The 18,224-nt window shown below is 36.4% G+C and overlaps 1 protein-coding gene and 1 pseudogene across 5 annotated transcripts in view; both read right to left on the bottom strand.

The window, feature by feature from the left end:
- Positions 1-274: 274 nt before the first annotated feature.
- Positions 275-18,224, bottom strand: part of BTC (betacellulin) — a 42,339-nt gene continuing 24,389 nt past the window's right edge. Inside the window, exons 3-7 of one of the 5 annotated variants that reach the window (XR_004953104.1) lie at positions 13,714-13,831; positions 9,527-9,673; positions 8,093-8,188; positions 3,783-3,967; positions 275-2,767 (exon numbers count right to left, since the gene is read on the bottom strand). Coding sequence is in view for 4 of the 5 variants with exons in the window: in XM_036227857.1 (XP_036083750.1) it covers positions 8,095-8,188; positions 9,527-9,673; positions 13,714-13,831 (359 nt within the window). In the remaining variant the exon portion in view is untranslated. The other 4 variants (XM_036227857.1, XM_036227856.1, XM_036227854.1 and 1 more) reach the window with 4 other exon arrangements.
- LOC118609012 lies at positions 17,257-17,375 on the bottom strand (annotated as a pseudogene).

The following is an 18,224-nucleotide window of genomic DNA, read 5'->3' on the forward strand; positions in this document are numbered from 1 at the left end:
TAACGATGACTTGGATTTCAAACATATAACCGATGAGATGATATTACCATAAAAAAAGATATGGCTTCTGTAGTGTAATATTCAATGTATTGAAAAGGTTTATGATGTTGATACCTCACTTACAATTTAAAAAAAATAATACTATTTCTTAGTTATTACGAAAGTAAACATCTGAAGAGTCCACGCCTGAATGGTGACAAATTCTAGATTGGTAGGATTTAAGTTAATGAAATTCTATTGAATTCAAGAAACTCAAGCAATGTGTGGTCAGTTTTGATTATCAGAAAAATATTTTAAAAATTATATCAATTTGGATAAAACTTTGCTATTTGTAAAAGCTTCCGAAACAGCCAAATAGTTTCCAAGCTGTTTAGCTCTTCATATCCTCTGTGGTTTGAAAGATTATTTTAGTCCCACCAAATTAAGTACTCTCCAATAACAGTGTGATATGCTTACTTTAAGTTAGTGTTTATGCATTGTTGCTCACTTTATGTGTGTTTTATTCAATTTCCTTTTCTCTTATTTTCAGGTATTTTAACTTAAGAATAAAAAATAGCTAAGCCTGTTAAATCTGGCTCAGTATGATTTTTAAACACAAAAAGCAAACAAAAAACTTACCAACTAGTTGCTAGCGAATCATCTTATTTTTTTTCCTGTTCAGTTTTTCACTTTTTAAAATGTCTCAAGAATTTTTCGACCACATAGACTTAGTAATCATTTATTTAGCCAATTCGCAGAGTCCAGAACAACACATTTACATTTCTTTTTCATTTGGAAAGTGGATAATTTCAGTGTACTTTTATTTCAAAGTCTGAGATACCAAAATTAATAAGCAGATTACAATAATTTAAATCTGCTGATCTTAGTAATATGATTTGGCTGGGTACTTAAGCTTCCTGAGGCTTAGATTTATTGAGTAAATGGGTATAATAATGCTTACTGTGCAAGCACATGTGAATAACAAATATGAGAGGTTATTTCCTGTTTCTGGTCTGTTCTATTTTTAATACAACTAATGGCGTTAGGTGCACAAGTAGTAAAGTCCAACTCCACCTCAAAAAATAGCTAACTTATCTTAATATAATTTAAAAATGATTAGGCCTTTGATTATTTTCAATAATATTGTAATAATTCTTCCTTAATTTTGTTTCATTAGGTACCTTCAGGGAAGGTGTAGGAAAGGGAGAGAGGAAGAATATATAGAGAGAAGTAAAGCCACTTTATAGGGCCCTTCATCAAGTCGGAGTTCTTCGCCTAACCATAGCTTGTTCAAACAAGAGGAGAAAGACATTCTTTTCACAAGGGTCATGAATTCTTAAAAATACAGAGAACTTAACTGTATGAGCGCAGTGACTTATCTTAGAAATGAATGTCTTGTTTTCCATAAGACCAGTTAGAGAACATCATGCTGTCATCACTGTCATCGCTCTTGTTATTGATCTAACAATAATTAACATTACTTGATCCCTTATCTAGAGAGTGCTTAAAATACTTCAGGGGCAGGCTAAGCATTATGGTAGTATTATCTCATCTGATCCACTCAGTCCACCTCTTCACCCATTTATTGTTTATTTTCACCTTGATGATGAGAACAGTAGAAGGGTTAAGAAACTGCCCAAGGCTTTAAAGTAAGTGACAGACCCGGGATTGAAGCTCGGATCTGTTTGAATAAAGATCCTGTGTTTATAGCCTTTGCATTACAGTCATTCAGAAGCAAGTTTCTCCCAATCTCTATGCCATTTATAGAATGACCAAGAACACCAGTGTGGTTGAGTCCAGACACTTTGACATGCAGTTGAAACTAAGAGGCACAGGGGTGGCAGTACAGTCCCAAAGACTAGATTTACTTTAAGAATAAAACCAACCACCAAACAAAACACACTGTGTAAGTGTTTTTGTTTGTTTGTTTGTTTGTTTAGAATTGCTAGTTCTGGTTCATTGAGTAAACAAATGTTCCTACGTTGTTAAAAAAAGAATGTCTTAGGGTATTAAAAAAAGAATATGCTAGAAATAGTTTTATTAAAATTAGTTTACACATTGCAATATTTCAAAATTGTTTTACAAACCAAGTCAGATAAAGGCTCTCTCTCATTTCTTACTAAACTCCAGCATATGACAAAGTGTTATCTAGCCTGGATCACAAAGTTTCAAAATATTATTTTTTATTCTGCACACATATTACAAGAATAACTACACTTGAAAACCAACGTTAAGGAGGTCTGTATTTGTTCGACTTCTTTTAAACAAAATAAAGAAGAAAACCATAAAACACCTTTTAAAGCACCTCTGTTGCACATTTACTTATTTATTTGTAACTTAAATTTGAGTAATAATAATAAAACGCAGAAGAAAAAGTTTTTAATAACACATTTGGTTAATATTTTTTTTTATAATACACTACTGATTGTAATTATAGTTAAGCATACCTAGATATTCATTTTGAAATTTCAATAACAGAAATATTCCTAATAATTTATCTCTTGAATATAATTGCTGATATAGTTTGGAATTATATAGTTTATGTAGTTTCCTAATATAGAATTTCAGACTATTTAAAGCACAAATAGCTGGCAGGTCCCGGGGAAGAATGAGTTTACAGAAGTGCCAACTAGATATTATTATAAGAAACACATTCTCAGGAACAGTAACATTCACGAACAGACAAGAATTTGCACGTTATGTTCCAGCATTAATGCACAGCTGCCAAAGATGATCACATGGGAACAGGTTCCTTTGCAGAAAAATGCTTTGAAGCATGGAGGATTCTCTGAAGAAGAACAAATGCCCAAATGTAACACCCATAATCATCAACCAAAGAAAAAAAAATTGTATAAACCAAGATCTTTACACCAAAGAAACATAGTTAAACTTCTTTTGTTCTTGAATTATTTGAGGTCAAAGGAAATCTGCCGATCCTACCATATACTCAGTTCTTCTGTGAGTGCCCATCTTGAGTTCTGTTTTTCAAGACACTGGGGTAGATTAAAGGTTTGATGATAAAGCCCTCTGGACAACATAAATTCATGGATGATCTTTGTTTTAAATTGCATTCATCAAAGATTATATCCACTAGAATATAAGCATTCTATCCATCCATGTCAATCAATGAGGTGACAGATTTTTTTGAAGTATTTTGTCCATTGACATAGCCCAAGCATCTAAAATACTTGGTACTTAGTAAGTACTTAGTAAATATCTTCTAATGAATTCATAACAAAGTAGAAGCAGATTACACAAAAATGGAGGTCTCATTAAGGCAATAGCTTGGTCTTATAGTCATGGGCACTGAAATATGTCCTGAACTTCCTTCATAGAATTTCACAGAAACCATGGCCTTATCCGAATAGCAAGTTACATGACCCAGAACATTTCACTTTACTCTATATGTAACTTGCCTAATCAAGAGCAACGATATGAAGTGAAAAGTGTGAATAGCTGGAATAATTCACTTTAGGAAAGAAATAAAAAGCTCTCCCTTATCTCATCCCATCACTAAATACTGTAACATTGTTGGGACCAGGAACATCTCACCTCACAGCTAACATGCCCATATACTTTATCCTGTCATGCCAAGCATTCTGAAATAGGTATGAAGCCTTGATTTCTTTTTTTATTTTCTTGTGACAATGTCTGCTGCTCCCCACACTGCTAGAATTTAAGAGAAATTCTGTAGAATTGAACAAGAATCCAAGAAATATCTGCCCATACCCACAATTTTAGGCAGAGACCTTTATTTCTGAGAGCCAGTCCAGTTCAGATATAATTTCCTTCAGGAGCCTTACCTGATCTTTTCCAAGCTGGCATAGTCATCCTCCTCATTGATCCCATAATACCTTCAGCCTCTCTCAGAGCTCCAAATTGAATTGAAATAATTAGTGAGTAGCTGGTTCTTCCACTAAACTGTCTGCTTCTTAAGTGACCATGTCTTAATTCTCCTTAGCATTTGTCATAGTGGGTACCACAGTGCCTAGAATACAGTAGGTACCCAATCAATGCTTGCTGAACTCCCTGCTTCCTCCCATGCTTTCTTTGCAATCATCATCTTGAGTAGCTGAATGTGCAAATAGAATATTCTTGTTAGAAATGTTCCTCTAATACAATCAAAGTTGTTATGTGAAAACTGTAATTTGATATTCCATTTCATAGAGGATGTCGCTCCTGCTTTAAGAAACGATTGCCCACAATTTCATGATGTCCTGGAATTAGGATCTTGGTTCTAGGTTACAGAAATCCAAATAGAATTAGCTTAAGCCAAATAAGGAATTTATTATAAAGATAATATCATGTCTCATAGAGTCTGTAGACAGAAACGGAATGAAGTTAAACTTTGAGACTATATGTTCCAGGGACTCAGACTATCAGGAAATGAGCCTCATGTCTGTGTCCTCTGACCAGCTTCCTTTGCTTTTCTGATCTACGTGGGTAAAAAAATGACTGCCAAAAGCTTCAAAATGCACTTTTTTATACTCCAAGAACCCAAAGAAAAATAACTTTAGTTCAAGTTCCCAATTCCCCTGGACTCTAGTTGGCCAAACTTCATTAAGCGCTCTCCTTAAACCAATCAAATGCAGCTGGAGATGGGGCTCAACAATATGGCCAGGCTGCTGGGCAGACAATACCATAAGCGTCCATCACACTTTCAAATTCTTTAATTTCTAAGGAAAATATCTGGTCAAAATGGACTGTTTCAAATGTATTAATGGTAGTTTCTATAAACTATAAAATTTTTCAAAGCAGTAATGTTAAATTTTATTTCTATTAATAATTTGTGGTGCCAATAGAAAACCCTCAAATATATATATATATGTATATATATATAATTTGCTTTCCTTTAAAAATAAATTTATTTATTATAATAAAATTGACAGTTTACATAAACAAGGTCATTTATAATATGCAAAACAATTATAAAATATATTTTGAAAAGATACGAAAATCCTTGAAGTTCTTTCTTGACATTAGACCTCCCAAATTTCAAGAGACATCATTAACATTTTAGGATCAAAACACAATTCCATAGCCTGAACTGTCTTGAGAGTCCATTGGTCAACCAAAATCATGATGTTCAGGAAAGAAGAAACATGTTTTTGTTTATGTTTTTATATAAGTATTTTAAAATGCTCAAACAAGCATTTGTTTCAAGCACTCCTCGTATCAATGAAGACTGAGAAAGAGAAAGGGCATGAAATGAGTCTAGAAGGAGACTTTAGGAAATAAAACATATGCGATATGAATCAATTGTATATAATTGTATATAGATTTAGAAAATTATCAAATTATCTCGTTGATATGGGAGCTGTATCCGTGTTATAGAAGTACGGCCTCAGTCTCCCTCAAAATATGTGTGACAGAAAATGATAACACAACTTTTTCACCTTTTGTCTGAATTTTTCCCTTCATTTTGTGTATGAAGTTCATGCCATAAAGTAAAATTTACAAAGATTCTGAAAAAGAAGCTGCTTGGCTGACAGGCAAAACGACCAAAGTGCAGCAATGCGGGGACATCCTTTTATCTGTTTGTAAAAGATCCACCTGGTCAATATTGAAAGTTCCACATTCTACGGAATAAAATGTAGATTTTATTTTTCCATTTTTAAAAAGTCCTTATTAAATATACTATGGAATTAAAAAGACATTTGGTAAGATAGTTTTAAGTAATAGATGTATGTTCATAATTTCATTGCAATGATATTCACCTAAAAGCAATCACAGGTACTGTTTATTAGAACAGAAATGAGGATATTGTCACAACCAGTCTCCACCTGACTCCTCTTCGCTGTCCCTGACCTTTACCTTGGGATCCACAGCCTCTTCCAGTGCTATTATTGATTCGTTAGTGTGCATAAACACTTACCTGGGGCTTCAAAACTATCAGGCATTTACTTTCCACATCTCTATTCATTACCCTAGCTAGGGGGCAAATCTGTTTGCTTTACTAATAATGTAAGAATTTATTCATGTCACTGATCATTTGTAAAGGAACAAAGAAACACAATAAAAGTCAATTCCTCATAAAGCATGGTGGTAACAGTAGCATATACTTAGGACTCTGCATTCTGAGTTTCTGCAGAAAAATGGCCCCAGCATCTCAGATTCACGGCAAAACACATACTGTTCAGTAGAAAGTCTTGGGTTATATTAGTGAGTTAGCTTATACCAACTCAGATGAACAATAGCATAAACTTTGAATTTGGGTAAATCTCGGTTCCAGTTTCAGCTCCCTGGGTTTGATTATTTAACTTCTTTGGGTCTGTCTCCATATATGGAAAATGAGGACCACAGTAGATATAGGTTCTTGAAAAGATGAAAGGAAATAATATATTTCAAACTCTTAGCACATAGTAAGTATTGGCTAAATGGTAGCTTTATTGTTAATTCAATTTCTTACATCTAAACTCCTTCCCTACTTTTCTTTTTTATTTGACTAGTAATACTGGTGACAAAACTTAAGTAGAAGTTTATTAAAATTTTCCTTCTTAAATAGGTGCTTCCTTCCCAATTACCAATCAATTGTAAAATTCATTGTTATTATTATTATAAAAATAATAGTAAATAACACAAACTGTTACAAACAAAAGGTAAATACATTATTTAAAATCCATTGTGTTAGCTGTTTTCCTGAGACACATTCTGTCCTTTTTCAAATGAGGAAGACATTTTGTAGCTTGCCAGCAGCCTGGGGGTATCTTTATAGACTGTAGAAAGAGAGAGAGAGAGAGAGAGAGAGAGAGAGAGAGAGAGAGAGAGAGAGAAAAGCAAGCCATTTAAAAGAAGTGTACTATGCAATCATAAAAAAAAAATCCAGAGCCAGCATTTTTGTTTTCAATTACTAAACCCCATTAATCTGCTGTGAGTTTCTGGGAAAGGAGGTTCTTTCTGCTGCTGAGAGAGCTATGGAAAGTCACTGCCTCTCTCTTGCTGGACGTGAACAAGGAAGCAAGAAGCCCTGATTGCTAATGGCCTCTGCTATGACTTAAAAGGAACTAGCTGAGAATGGAGCCACCTCTTCAGACAGTGAGTAGAAAGAGAGGAGTGGGAGTCTCTGGCTCATCCAAGGGTGCAGAGCACCTTCCTTCTGGACTACCAGTCCATGTGAACCAAACACTTCCTTCATCTTAAACCAGTTTGTTTGTGTTTGATGCTATTACGGCTAAAATGACCAGGGTGACGGTGCTGGCTCTGCTCCCTTTGCTTCCTTGGAGATCTTCTTTGCCCTGCTGTACCCTCCAGGGGGCTGATGCTATAGACTGCATCATAAGGGCTCCCATGCTCTTTGAGTTCTGGTCGGGTTTGGCTAGTGGGAGGCACCTGCTGAATATCTGAAGGCAGAGGAGAAAAAATCAAGGGTATTTTTCTCCATAGCTTCCCCGCTCCTTGTTTAGATTCCAGCAGTGGTTATATTCGTCCACAGCTATAGCTTCTGCCTGGTGGGCTCTCCTGCAGTCCACTTCTCAGTGCTAAAGGAAACACTCTCCTAGCCCTCTCAGGCATGCGGGGAGGACACCTCCCACCATTGTCAGCCTTTGGGAGCCTCCACATGCCTGTGAGTTCCCGCGATGCTGCCCTACCACCAGTTCTGTCATAAAATCTCTTTGTTAGATTATCCCAGAGGACTTGTGGTTCCTGCTGGGTTGCTAACTAATGCAACATTTAAAGAGCTTAGAGTAGTGTTTTGTGTATGGAAAATGCTCAGTAAATGAAGTTATTATTAAAACATGGCTATCATTACTTCCATGCAATGTGAGATGCCTAAACTAAACTAAGCCTACTCTTCATACTCGAAAAATGAGGAAGAAAAAATATAAAATAACCATCCCAACCACAAAATTAGAAAACTAATTGATGTTGATGTCTTAGAAAAAGTATATAAAAGCACTTTCTCCCACATGACTACTTCTGTGATAACATGTAAAAAGGATACGAGAAAATTGTTTATTGGCTTCAAAGTTTATGAAAAGAAGTCAATTTATTTTTAGATGTTTTTAAGTATAATTGAACTCCGATCAGTGATTTATGAGACACAGTTAAACTCCCTTTCACCAAGTAAATGTCACCTGAACAGTTTCTCATCTAACAAATTTATCACACTCACCATTAAGCAATACTGGTCTCTTGAATATCTTCATTTACAGGAGTTATATCTTTACCAAGATTTGCCATTTCTTCTTTCTTTTTCCTTCGAAGGGGACTTGGAAAATAGTATTAGAAATTAGCATGGGCCTGTTAGTTTGTGCAAACACAAAATTCATCATCAATAGAGCCTATGATCTTATTTCTAGACTGTTAGCAACACATAGGTTCCTTTTATTCTTAAATATTGATAAGCATTATTTAGTGTGTAAACAAGATAGAGTTCAATATGAGAACAGACAAAAAAACCAAGAGAGTCTCTGGATATGTTAATTAAACTGACAGATACAGTAAGAAATGTGTTAGATATCTGAACTGCAATCTAATTTTTCAAAGTATAACTGAAAAATAATGTAATTAAATAGGCCATTTCCCAGCTCTGACAAATGGATACTTTGCCCCAAAAATGGCATTATAAAACTCTTTTTTGCTACAAAAGAGGTAAAATCAAAGACTTTTAAAATATTGTATAGCTAAAAGGAATCCTATAAATTATTTAGTTTAATCCTCACATTTTACAGAAAATAAAATAAAAGATTAAAGATACTAAGAAAATTTTGGAAGGTCTTAGAGATATTTAATGGCAGAGCCAGGACAATAATCAGAGTCCCAGGAGCTCTGCTGGTGTTTTGTTCCCTTGAAGGTTGTGAAGAAAGGAATCATGAGACGCCCTCTTCTGGTCTGTACTGCAGCCCAGAAGTAACTGGAACAGTTTTGGAGCCTGCACTACCTTTTCATGGCAAGCAGACAGCACTGAAAAAAAATGCCTTTTTAGCACGCTACCTGGGAGTCCTGCTCTGATAAAGAATTTGGTGGGTTTCCCCCAAAAAACGAACTTAAGAATTGTACCAAGCCACTCTGTCATATAGAAAAACAAAGTGTTTCTTGAGACCCAGAGTCATGGTATATAATGAAAAGTAAAAAAAAAAAAAAAAAAAAAAAAAAAAGTGTGAACATCTTTCACAGATAAAATTTATTATTTTAAATGGCCAAAAAAAGAAAAGTTTTGTGCCTTTATTTTTGTCTGTCAAAGTTATAGTGTCATGGTATAGCCTGAGAAAATAAAAGTCTTATTTAGCCTACAAACAAACTCACCTAAAATATGACTGACTTTAGAATTAAATAAGTGTTCTTTTTAAATAAATTAGGAGATTTATACAAATTTGATTTTAAATTATAATAATTGTGTTCACTAAAATGACAAATAATATGTATTGAGTGTTTTATTATAAATAAATACTTCAACCTAAATGATGGCAAACCAGATAAAGCGATTGATTTAAATCAAAGAAAAAAGGAAAGAGTAAAGGTAGAAAGGAGGGAAAGATGCAAAACAAAAGAGTCAACAAGGTACAATTTCTCAGATTTATGTACAATTAAACTTAAAAATACTTACTGACAACATGTGCACACACTAATCACCAAAATGATCAACGTCACCATAACGGCTGTCAAACAAATCACCAGAATCTGTCCTGTATCTCCTCGCAGGTAAAAAAAGTCAACTCTCTCACACCTTGCTCCAGCGTAGCCCTCGTCACAGCTAGAAACATAAAACAAGAAGAGGGTAATGAGGTAAAAAACACAACTTTTAGGAATCTCTACTATTTCCATTTTGAAAAAACTATCACTGTTTCCATTACCCGGAATTCATAAAGAACACAATTGCTTTTAAAGCTGTACGCCACTGTATTCATGAGTAATTTCCCTTTCTTTGCTGAAAACCTGTCATCGCTTGAAAATTACTAAACAACATGTCTAAAATATATAAACAGAGATTTTAACAAATTTTAAAACTTACTTTGAAATTTAGGATTTTGAGTTTGAAAGAAAGGGGATGATAAAATTCCGAGCACTTCAATACCTCCATGACAAGAAATTCAAAGTCCTCAGGATTTCCCATTCATCATAGGGCAATATGCCCAAAGCTCTCCTATTAAAAATTATGTAAAAATTATACTGTTTCATATAATCAAATATATAATGAGTATGAAAGTTCATAGACATGTGCCAACACATAGAAAAATCCATAAATGTTATTCAACAGGATTCATCTCTCTCTCTCTCTCGCTTTCTGTAACTTCCACCCATCAGTTCTACTTCGACTGCTTGCAGGAGTCACGGGTTAACTAATGCTCTTCTATTTCTCTTCTAGTCACCACCTCCAAACACACTCACCCAAAACACAATAGGTCCTATCCTCTCTGTGTAACAAAGGGTTTAGTTTATTTGTTTGTTTGTGCTTGACATTTAATTATTATTTAAGAAAGGGTCAATTGCCAGACTGTTTTATAGTTCATGTTTGACAAGCGCCAAGGCAGGTAGTTGCCACAAAGCTTACATTTCTCAAGTTAGGAGATCACCTAATGCCCATATTGTAGCCAATACAATGCCTCAAAACACACAAAAAATCAAATGAACAAACAGACAAAATGAGCTCAGTCACAACCATTGTTAAAAGCTGAAGTTCAGTGCAGGCCCAGGAGAAATGATACCTAATGCCATCTACTGCAAAAGGACCCCAAGATGTGGGAGGGAGAATTGCTTCTTGCAAGTGAAGTAGGAATCACCAATGCAAAGTTAAAATAACAGGAAGAGAGCTTAGAAGTATCTTGAAATATCAAAAATCTCTTGCACATAGGACTGTACCTGGGGGTAAAATCACTTTTAATTGCATATGTGGGATGAAGATTTTTTTTAAAGAATCTTTTTTTAAGGTCATAATTAAAATCCTTTCCAATTAGCTTAAATGTTTCTCTAACGAATTTACTATGGCATTTTTAAACAATAACTTTGCTCATAAAATACACAGCAATTACTTTTGCTGTTTTAGAATGTTTTTCTAATTATAAGCTCTGAGTTCAGTGGCTTAACTATCCTTTAGTTGAATTTCTCAATAAGCATTTCTTCCTGCAAGTTATAACCCAATGAGCCATGCTAGAACGTGAAATCTTAACATCACCAGTTATAGTGGCTCTCATGTTATTTCAACTGATGGTCATTTCAAGGCAAAGGGTTCAAGATCCCGGTAAATGTTTATTAAATGCTAAATAACTAAATAAATGAGTGTTCCTTTAATAAACATAATGAAATGAAATTTAAAATAACTTTTAGAGATGCCTATGACCCTTGAGGACTCTGCAACTACAGAATTGGGATCTCTGTTCTGAAATAAACACCAGACAGAGTTCCAAAAGAGTCATAAGTGTTAACTCAGTTGATTCTTAGAACGACCTTTTGAGGTGGGTGCATTTTACAGATGGAAAAATTGAACTGTGGAGAAATAAAATGAGTGGGGCTGGGGTTCAAATGAAAAACGTCTGGCTCCCAAGTTCATGTCCCAACCACATGTAACACTGCTTACAGGAACTGTGTTGCATACATAAATAAAAATTACGTATCTAGAAACAAATCATCCCCATTTCAAGAAAATGCTGAGAAGACTAATGGAGGTTTGAACTTGTTTGGAACTCCTTGGTTTTTTTTTGTTTTTGTTTTTAGTTTTTGTTTGCTTGTTTGTTTGTTTTGAATGTAACAGGAACCCACAAACCCCTATGATCTTAAACAGAAGAAAATATTTCTGATTACAAGATAGCGCAAATCACCTCTGGCAGAATGGTTTCGCCAGAATCTGAGCTACAAGTCACCTAAAATGTCAGGCCTAGGTTCAGTATCTCCACTCATCTCATGGTACAGTTTACGGAACATTTACTTTGTGCTCCATACCATGATAAGTATTTTTGTGTATTGTTTTGCTTACTTTTTAACACTAAAGATGAAGATATTATTATCCTGTTTTATAAATGATAAAATAAGCTCTGGAAGGGTTACTGACCCACTGTTAAGACTGCTTTACAATTGGTGGAAATAAAATCTATCTGACCTTAAACGCTGTATCCTGACCCCTCTGCTTTTCCACCTCCCACTGAGTCTGTATCACTCCACCATTAAGAACGTGTTCCTGGTTCAGATTAAGGCCTTGGTTTTGACACAACATAGCATTTAAGGGACCATGATAGAGGGACTTAGTCGCTTATTCACCAGTCATTTCTTGAGCATCTAGAAAATTCTAGGCACTATGTTTGGGACTGGAATAACCCATGAGCCCTGCCTGTAGGCATGACAGTCACAGAAGGGACATTAAAAGAAACCAAAATCTATGCTGCATAAGAAATGCGTTTTCATAGAAGTGGGACTAGATCTCAGGAAAAGGATATCTACCTCACACTTGTATGTATATGAGAGGAGGAAAGTTAATGCAGGGTTCCAGGAAGAGCTAATGTTTGAGTTGCATCATAAAATACCACTAAGAATAAGTTTCGCAAAATGTGAGAAGAACTTGCATAATAAACCATGAAAAGGAATGTAGGATTTTAGAAACATTTAGGTCTATAATAAGAGATATGGTTAGAAAATCAAGCCATGAGCAATGGAGGCCAAGGAAGTCAGTTTTCACCTCAGAGTGATGGGGACAGGTTGAGAGTTGATTGATCTTAGGCAGGTAGATTACTCACTGTGGTTTTCATTTTATTAGGCAGCAATATTAAAGAACAATAAATCTACAGAGATTGGGACCAGTTAGAAAAATGTACTAGGTTAAAGGACATTAATATTTTAAGAACTCAATATATTCTCCCAAGCTAGTGAGCAATTAAATGAAATTTTTTAAAAAATCAGCTTTATCTTTCCCAACAGGCACAAAGGCATGTTTTCTTTCTTTCCTTATACTGACAATTGTCATTCTACTCTATGTACTATCCAGATATATTTATTTTTTAAATTAAATTCAAATATAATTAATATTTGAAGGCATCCATAACTCTGAAACATTCAACTAAATTGAGTTTGGAGTTACCATTCTGAGATACTTATTTAAAAATGTATACTAGGAGAATTATGCAGAATATAATCATTCTACGAACTTAAGGTCAAATTACACTTTAAAAATTGCTTTGCTGCTCCATGAGGTAGGGTCTCAGTACACTTTAGAGAGACATCACTGTATGAGAAAAAGAATATCTAAAATATGCTAAAAGGTTGTAAGTGCCTGAGTAAAATCGAACTTGAACTCTTAAATGTACTATGAGTTGGAAAGAGAAATTTTCTACCAATTCCCTGGTCTGCTAAACAAGCTTTACAAATCTCTATTTATAAACACAACTGGTTTCCCTACACTTCATTGACACTTGCAAAGGAAGCTATTAATTTGGCAGAAATTCCTTCATATTTAAAATAATTACTAACCACATAACAAACGCCAGAAAAATTCCTTTCCATTCAAACCACATAAGAGATGAATTGAGCTTTTAAAAGCATCCTTGACACTGGACAGAAACAGCTTTGCTTTATGTAAGGCAGCAGAGGACACAGTCGCGCCTGCAAGCAAATCCGAACTCTTGGATGTGTGTCAGCTTCTCCATGAGTAGATGCCAAAGGGCCCCCTAAACAAGTGGCTGGGCCAGGACCAGTGGGAACTATGTCCTGACAGATGGCTTCATTAGCTCAGACTTTCCAGTCCTGTTGAGGACCAGGCCAGCACCGTTCTGCACCCATTTGCTTGCTGGCTCAGGGCACCTCACTTACAGGCAGGAGGGTGTCTGCAAGGCGACCACGAAGCGACATCTCCCATTGAGGCAGTAATGCTCGTATTTTGGGGGGCACTGAGAGAAGTAGTCATTCCACTTTGATTGTGTAGTGGTAGCTGAAAAATGAGAACAAGTTCAATAAATCAACTCACTTTAAATACACATTTGTAAGTAGAATCATATTCCTATTTTTGTTCACAGTTTTCCTGTAGAATATACTTCAATCTCCCATTTTCCTTCTCTCTACACTGGCTAAAAGTCAGACTTTTGTGGCCCAAAAATAGCTCTAGAGAGTGGGTATTGAGATCGTGGTGGGAACATTTCATATTTTAATTTGGACTTGTGTCCAACCTACCTCTCAGAAACACTGGTGATGCTTAAAGGGTAAAGAATGCCTGTGATAAGAGAAGCTATTCTTTCCATGAAGATTATCAGCTCATGGGGCTGAAGGCATTGAGAAGATAGGAGACTTTATTTCTTTTCTTTCTTTTTTTCTTTTTCCTCTTCCTTCCTTCTTCCTTCCTCCTTCCTTCCTTCCTTCCTTCCTTCCTTCCTTCCTTCCTTCCTTCCTTTCTTTCTTCCTTCCTTCCTTCCTTCTCTCTCTCTCTCTCTCTCTCTCTCTCTCTCTCTCTCTCTCTCTCTCTCTCAAACACTTACATAGCACTTACTGAGTGCCAGATGCAGGTCTATATACTTATATATATTAACCAATTTTATGCTCATAACAGTCTAATCTCCTGTTGATGGACGGGCAAAGCACAACACTTAGAGGTGAAGACACCTTCCAGGATCACCCAGGTAGCACATGGTAGAATGAAACTCAGACCCAGGTGGTCTTGCCCCAGACTCCATGCACTCTCCACTCTGGGTCTTTGTGAAGCTAGTTGCTCAGCACGTAGCTGTCATCTGCTCTCAGCCTGAGGTGTTCAGAGTCATGCTTGCCTGAATGGGAGATTCTCCTTCTCATCTGACCCCTGGAGGGTTTCTCTTGTCCTGAAGAAGGAAGAATATACTGGAAGCTTCGTATCCAGGATTTCAATCCTGCCTTAACTTTCTTGTCTTATCTTTTAGAGACCTGATTGCCTAGTTTTTTTGAGGGGGACAGTAATATACAACAAACTCCTCATTACTCACACGTAGAAAGTCTCAATAAATGCTGATTGTGAGGAGGAACAGGACAGGAATACTGACTAGCTGTTTCCTGTGTCGATTCCCAACAGACACATGCCCACACCCAGAGAAAGCACCTAACTACTCAGTACCAGCCCAGAGCTGGACTTTCCATATTCATTCTATGACCGACAGCTGGCAGGACTCAGACACCTGTGGGGCCAGAAGGGCCACGGTGTTCACACTTGGTTTGGTATGGCACCTGGCACCCCAGTGACATCACTCAATCCTCCTATTAATAGCGATGACTACTAAACTTCTTCATCAGTATTATGAAATCAGTACGTATAATTACTCAGGGCTACCAGAGAGAGGAATTGCACAGAGCTCTGGGTGATCTATACACGGCACATGCCTGTGATACCTGGTCATACTTGTAGGGGGTGGCTGAATGTTGCTGAGGAACTGGCTGACCTGGTTCTGGTTGTTATCTTTATAACTAGCCATGCTCACTGCTTGTACATGCCAGATATTTGCCCCCATGCATGCCAATCCATCGGACTCTGAGTGAGATTTTCCCCAGATGTAAATGCAAAGTGTCTCAGAGGCAAGGATCTATATATTATGGAAAACAAATTGATCGGCCAACTTCCATTCTTCAAGTACTTTCTATTTCCAGAGCCCTGTAGAAGACAACGCAAAACATCAAAGAAATAAGAATAATCTATCTCTCTAAATTGGTACAATAGAACAAATTCAAGACAATCATAGCAACCAACCAGTAAAACAACCATAGTAACTGTATAAACAGTTGCGGTACACTGGAAACAGTGGAAAGATCCCTGGATTAGGAGGAAGGAAACGAGTGTTTCATTTTCAGCTCTGTCTTTCGTGGCCATATGGGTCTGGGAAAGCAATTAAGCTGCCTGAGCCTCAGTTTTCTCATCTGCAAACTGAAGATGACAACATCTATAGGAAAAGGTTGTTGAGAGATTCAAAGAAAATACACGTGGAAATTCCTAGCAGAGTGTGGAGGACAATAAGGTCCTCAGTAAATGAGTTGATACTAGAATCTTGAAAATCTTGGCAATTGTAAGAGAAATCTTGCATCAGTACAAAGGTGCTATTTAATTAAGAAAAAATTTCTAGAGAAAGTAATTTGTTGTTGTTGTTATTGTTTTGCTTTCTTTTGTTTTGTTTTTGCTTTTTAGGAGGATGAGAGCAAGTAGTTAAGATATGGAGGATGTCAAGAGCAAAAGCTCAAGGTCAGGAACATACAAGCCTAGGGCAGAACTTTGGAGGCAGATTTGCTGGCAACGGAAGGGACATGAAAGGGAGCAGCCAAGGATGGCTGTGAATGAAAGTTAGAGTCCTCAAATTGTCAGTAGGCTGAAATGTTCACACTGAAATCAAGGCAGGAGAGAGCTGAAGATTAAATTTAATGGATTAAATTCAATGTCCTATGTGAAAACTAAACTTGGTAGCATCTTAGCATCTTAGCGATGTATTAGATAGGAGAGTACAGAGTGATGAGAGTAGGAAGATGTTGTGGGTGTGGGGGCGGCAAGTAAGGGGAAAACCAAGGCCCACCTGAGCCATGCAGTCGTGTGTAATATAGGCCTGGGGCAGGGAAACGGGGGGCAAAGAGAATTGAAGAAACATTAAGCCTTGGGGACAGATCCGCTGTGCTCCAGATAGTTTTTTCCAACTGTACGAAACACATCCGACTTTAAATATAAGCTGAATGACTCTATATCCTAATTACTAATTGCTCTAGTTGCTGTGTCCCTTTAAATGTAGCCAGTCTTCTCATAAACACCACACAGAGCATGATCCCAAAAAGTGCCTTAACCAGCAGCTGCGGGATGCACTGATTTGATCGGACTCTGCTCAAGCGGCAGCAAACACCCATGCCAGGGAAAAGATTTCCAGGCCCTGTTTCGATGGCTCATTGAGCTCTCACCTTTGCCAAATAACATGCTCTTACATATTCCCAGCATTATTTGGATTTAAAAATCCTCTCATGTCACCAAGCAGAAAATGTCCAGTGATTTCTCTAGGACACTTTAGGATCTGGAAGAAAAATTAATCACACATACTGCTTCCTGAAAGCCTCTCTTCTTCTCTCATGGAAATTAAAAGGTTTTTCAGTATTGTCCCTTTGCAAATGCACCCAAAATTCCAGTTCTTTTCAGATAATGTTCATTTAATTATCTCAAAATAATTTAAACAATTACAAAAGCTAACATTTTCTGCTAATATAAGTACTGTTGACATTGTGCAGGGGATTGCAAAAATCTGCCATTCTATTGCCGGGATGTTCTTTCCTTCTTTCCTTCTTTCCTTCCCTCTCGTGGAGGCAACTCTTGGTTGACCTCCCAGATTGCAAGGACCTTGTCATCTTACAATCCCTTATTTTTTTGACTTTTTAAGCCTACAGCACCTGGTCTTCCTAGGTGTCCTCTCATCCAAGTACTAACCAGGCCCAACCCTGCTTAGCTTCTGAGATCAGATGGGATAGGGCTTGTTCAGGGTAGCATGGTCATAGACGGGATGTTTCTTAAGAAAAAAGAAAAGTTAATTTCATGAAAAAATAAAATTTAGTTCTATGTATTATTTTTTCTTGAGATTTTAATGGAATGGTCTTGAAAATATAATATGCTTAAAGATCCTTCTGATACTGGGGGTGCTGGCACTTAATTGAGTTTTTTCCCTTCCACCTTATTCTTTTCCAACTCACATTCCCAGAACCAAAACACTATTCTAGGTGAGTAATGTCCCACAGAATTGCAATGGAAAACTACATCCACTAGTGGGCCAGGCAGGTCTCAACCCAATCTCATAAGTGGATGGGCACCACAGATAATACAGCTCAATCTCTTCGTGAGACACCATATTCTAAAGATTCTAAAGTCAATTAAATAAGAAATCACAAGAGTTACAGGTCTGTGTATGTTAAATCTGATTCTAAGAGCTATTTAGGAAAAAGGATGAGAAGGACATCTTCCTTTGTAATATGGGCAGACAGACAAGTAATCGTTATCTTTTGGGTCATATGGATAGTTAGATGAGATGTGATGGATCTTCTGAGCCAAACTTAAGTGGAGAAATCCAGCAGGCACACAAATGATTTTGTTTAAATATGAAATTTTCCTCCATTTGATATACGAATAAATTAAGTAACTCATCTTACTGTAAATGATCTTATTCTCAAAACAAAACAGGCTTTATGATGCCTTTGTGATTAAAACGCTTCAGATTTGTAATGTTAGGTTCATTTTTCATAAAACTTTCACTTGCATATTCCAATAGAGTTCATTACAAATCTATGTAATAATTTTTAAAAATAATATTAATATTAGCAGCTCTGAAATCAATTCTAACGGTCATGTATTTTTA

Source organism: Rousettus aegyptiacus, unplaced genomic scaffold (assembly GCF_014176215.1).
Source record: "Rousettus aegyptiacus isolate mRouAeg1 unplaced genomic scaffold, mRouAeg1.p scaffold_m13_p_10, whole genome shotgun sequence".
NCBI lineage: Eukaryota > Metazoa > Chordata > Mammalia > Chiroptera > Pteropodidae > Rousettus > Rousettus aegyptiacus.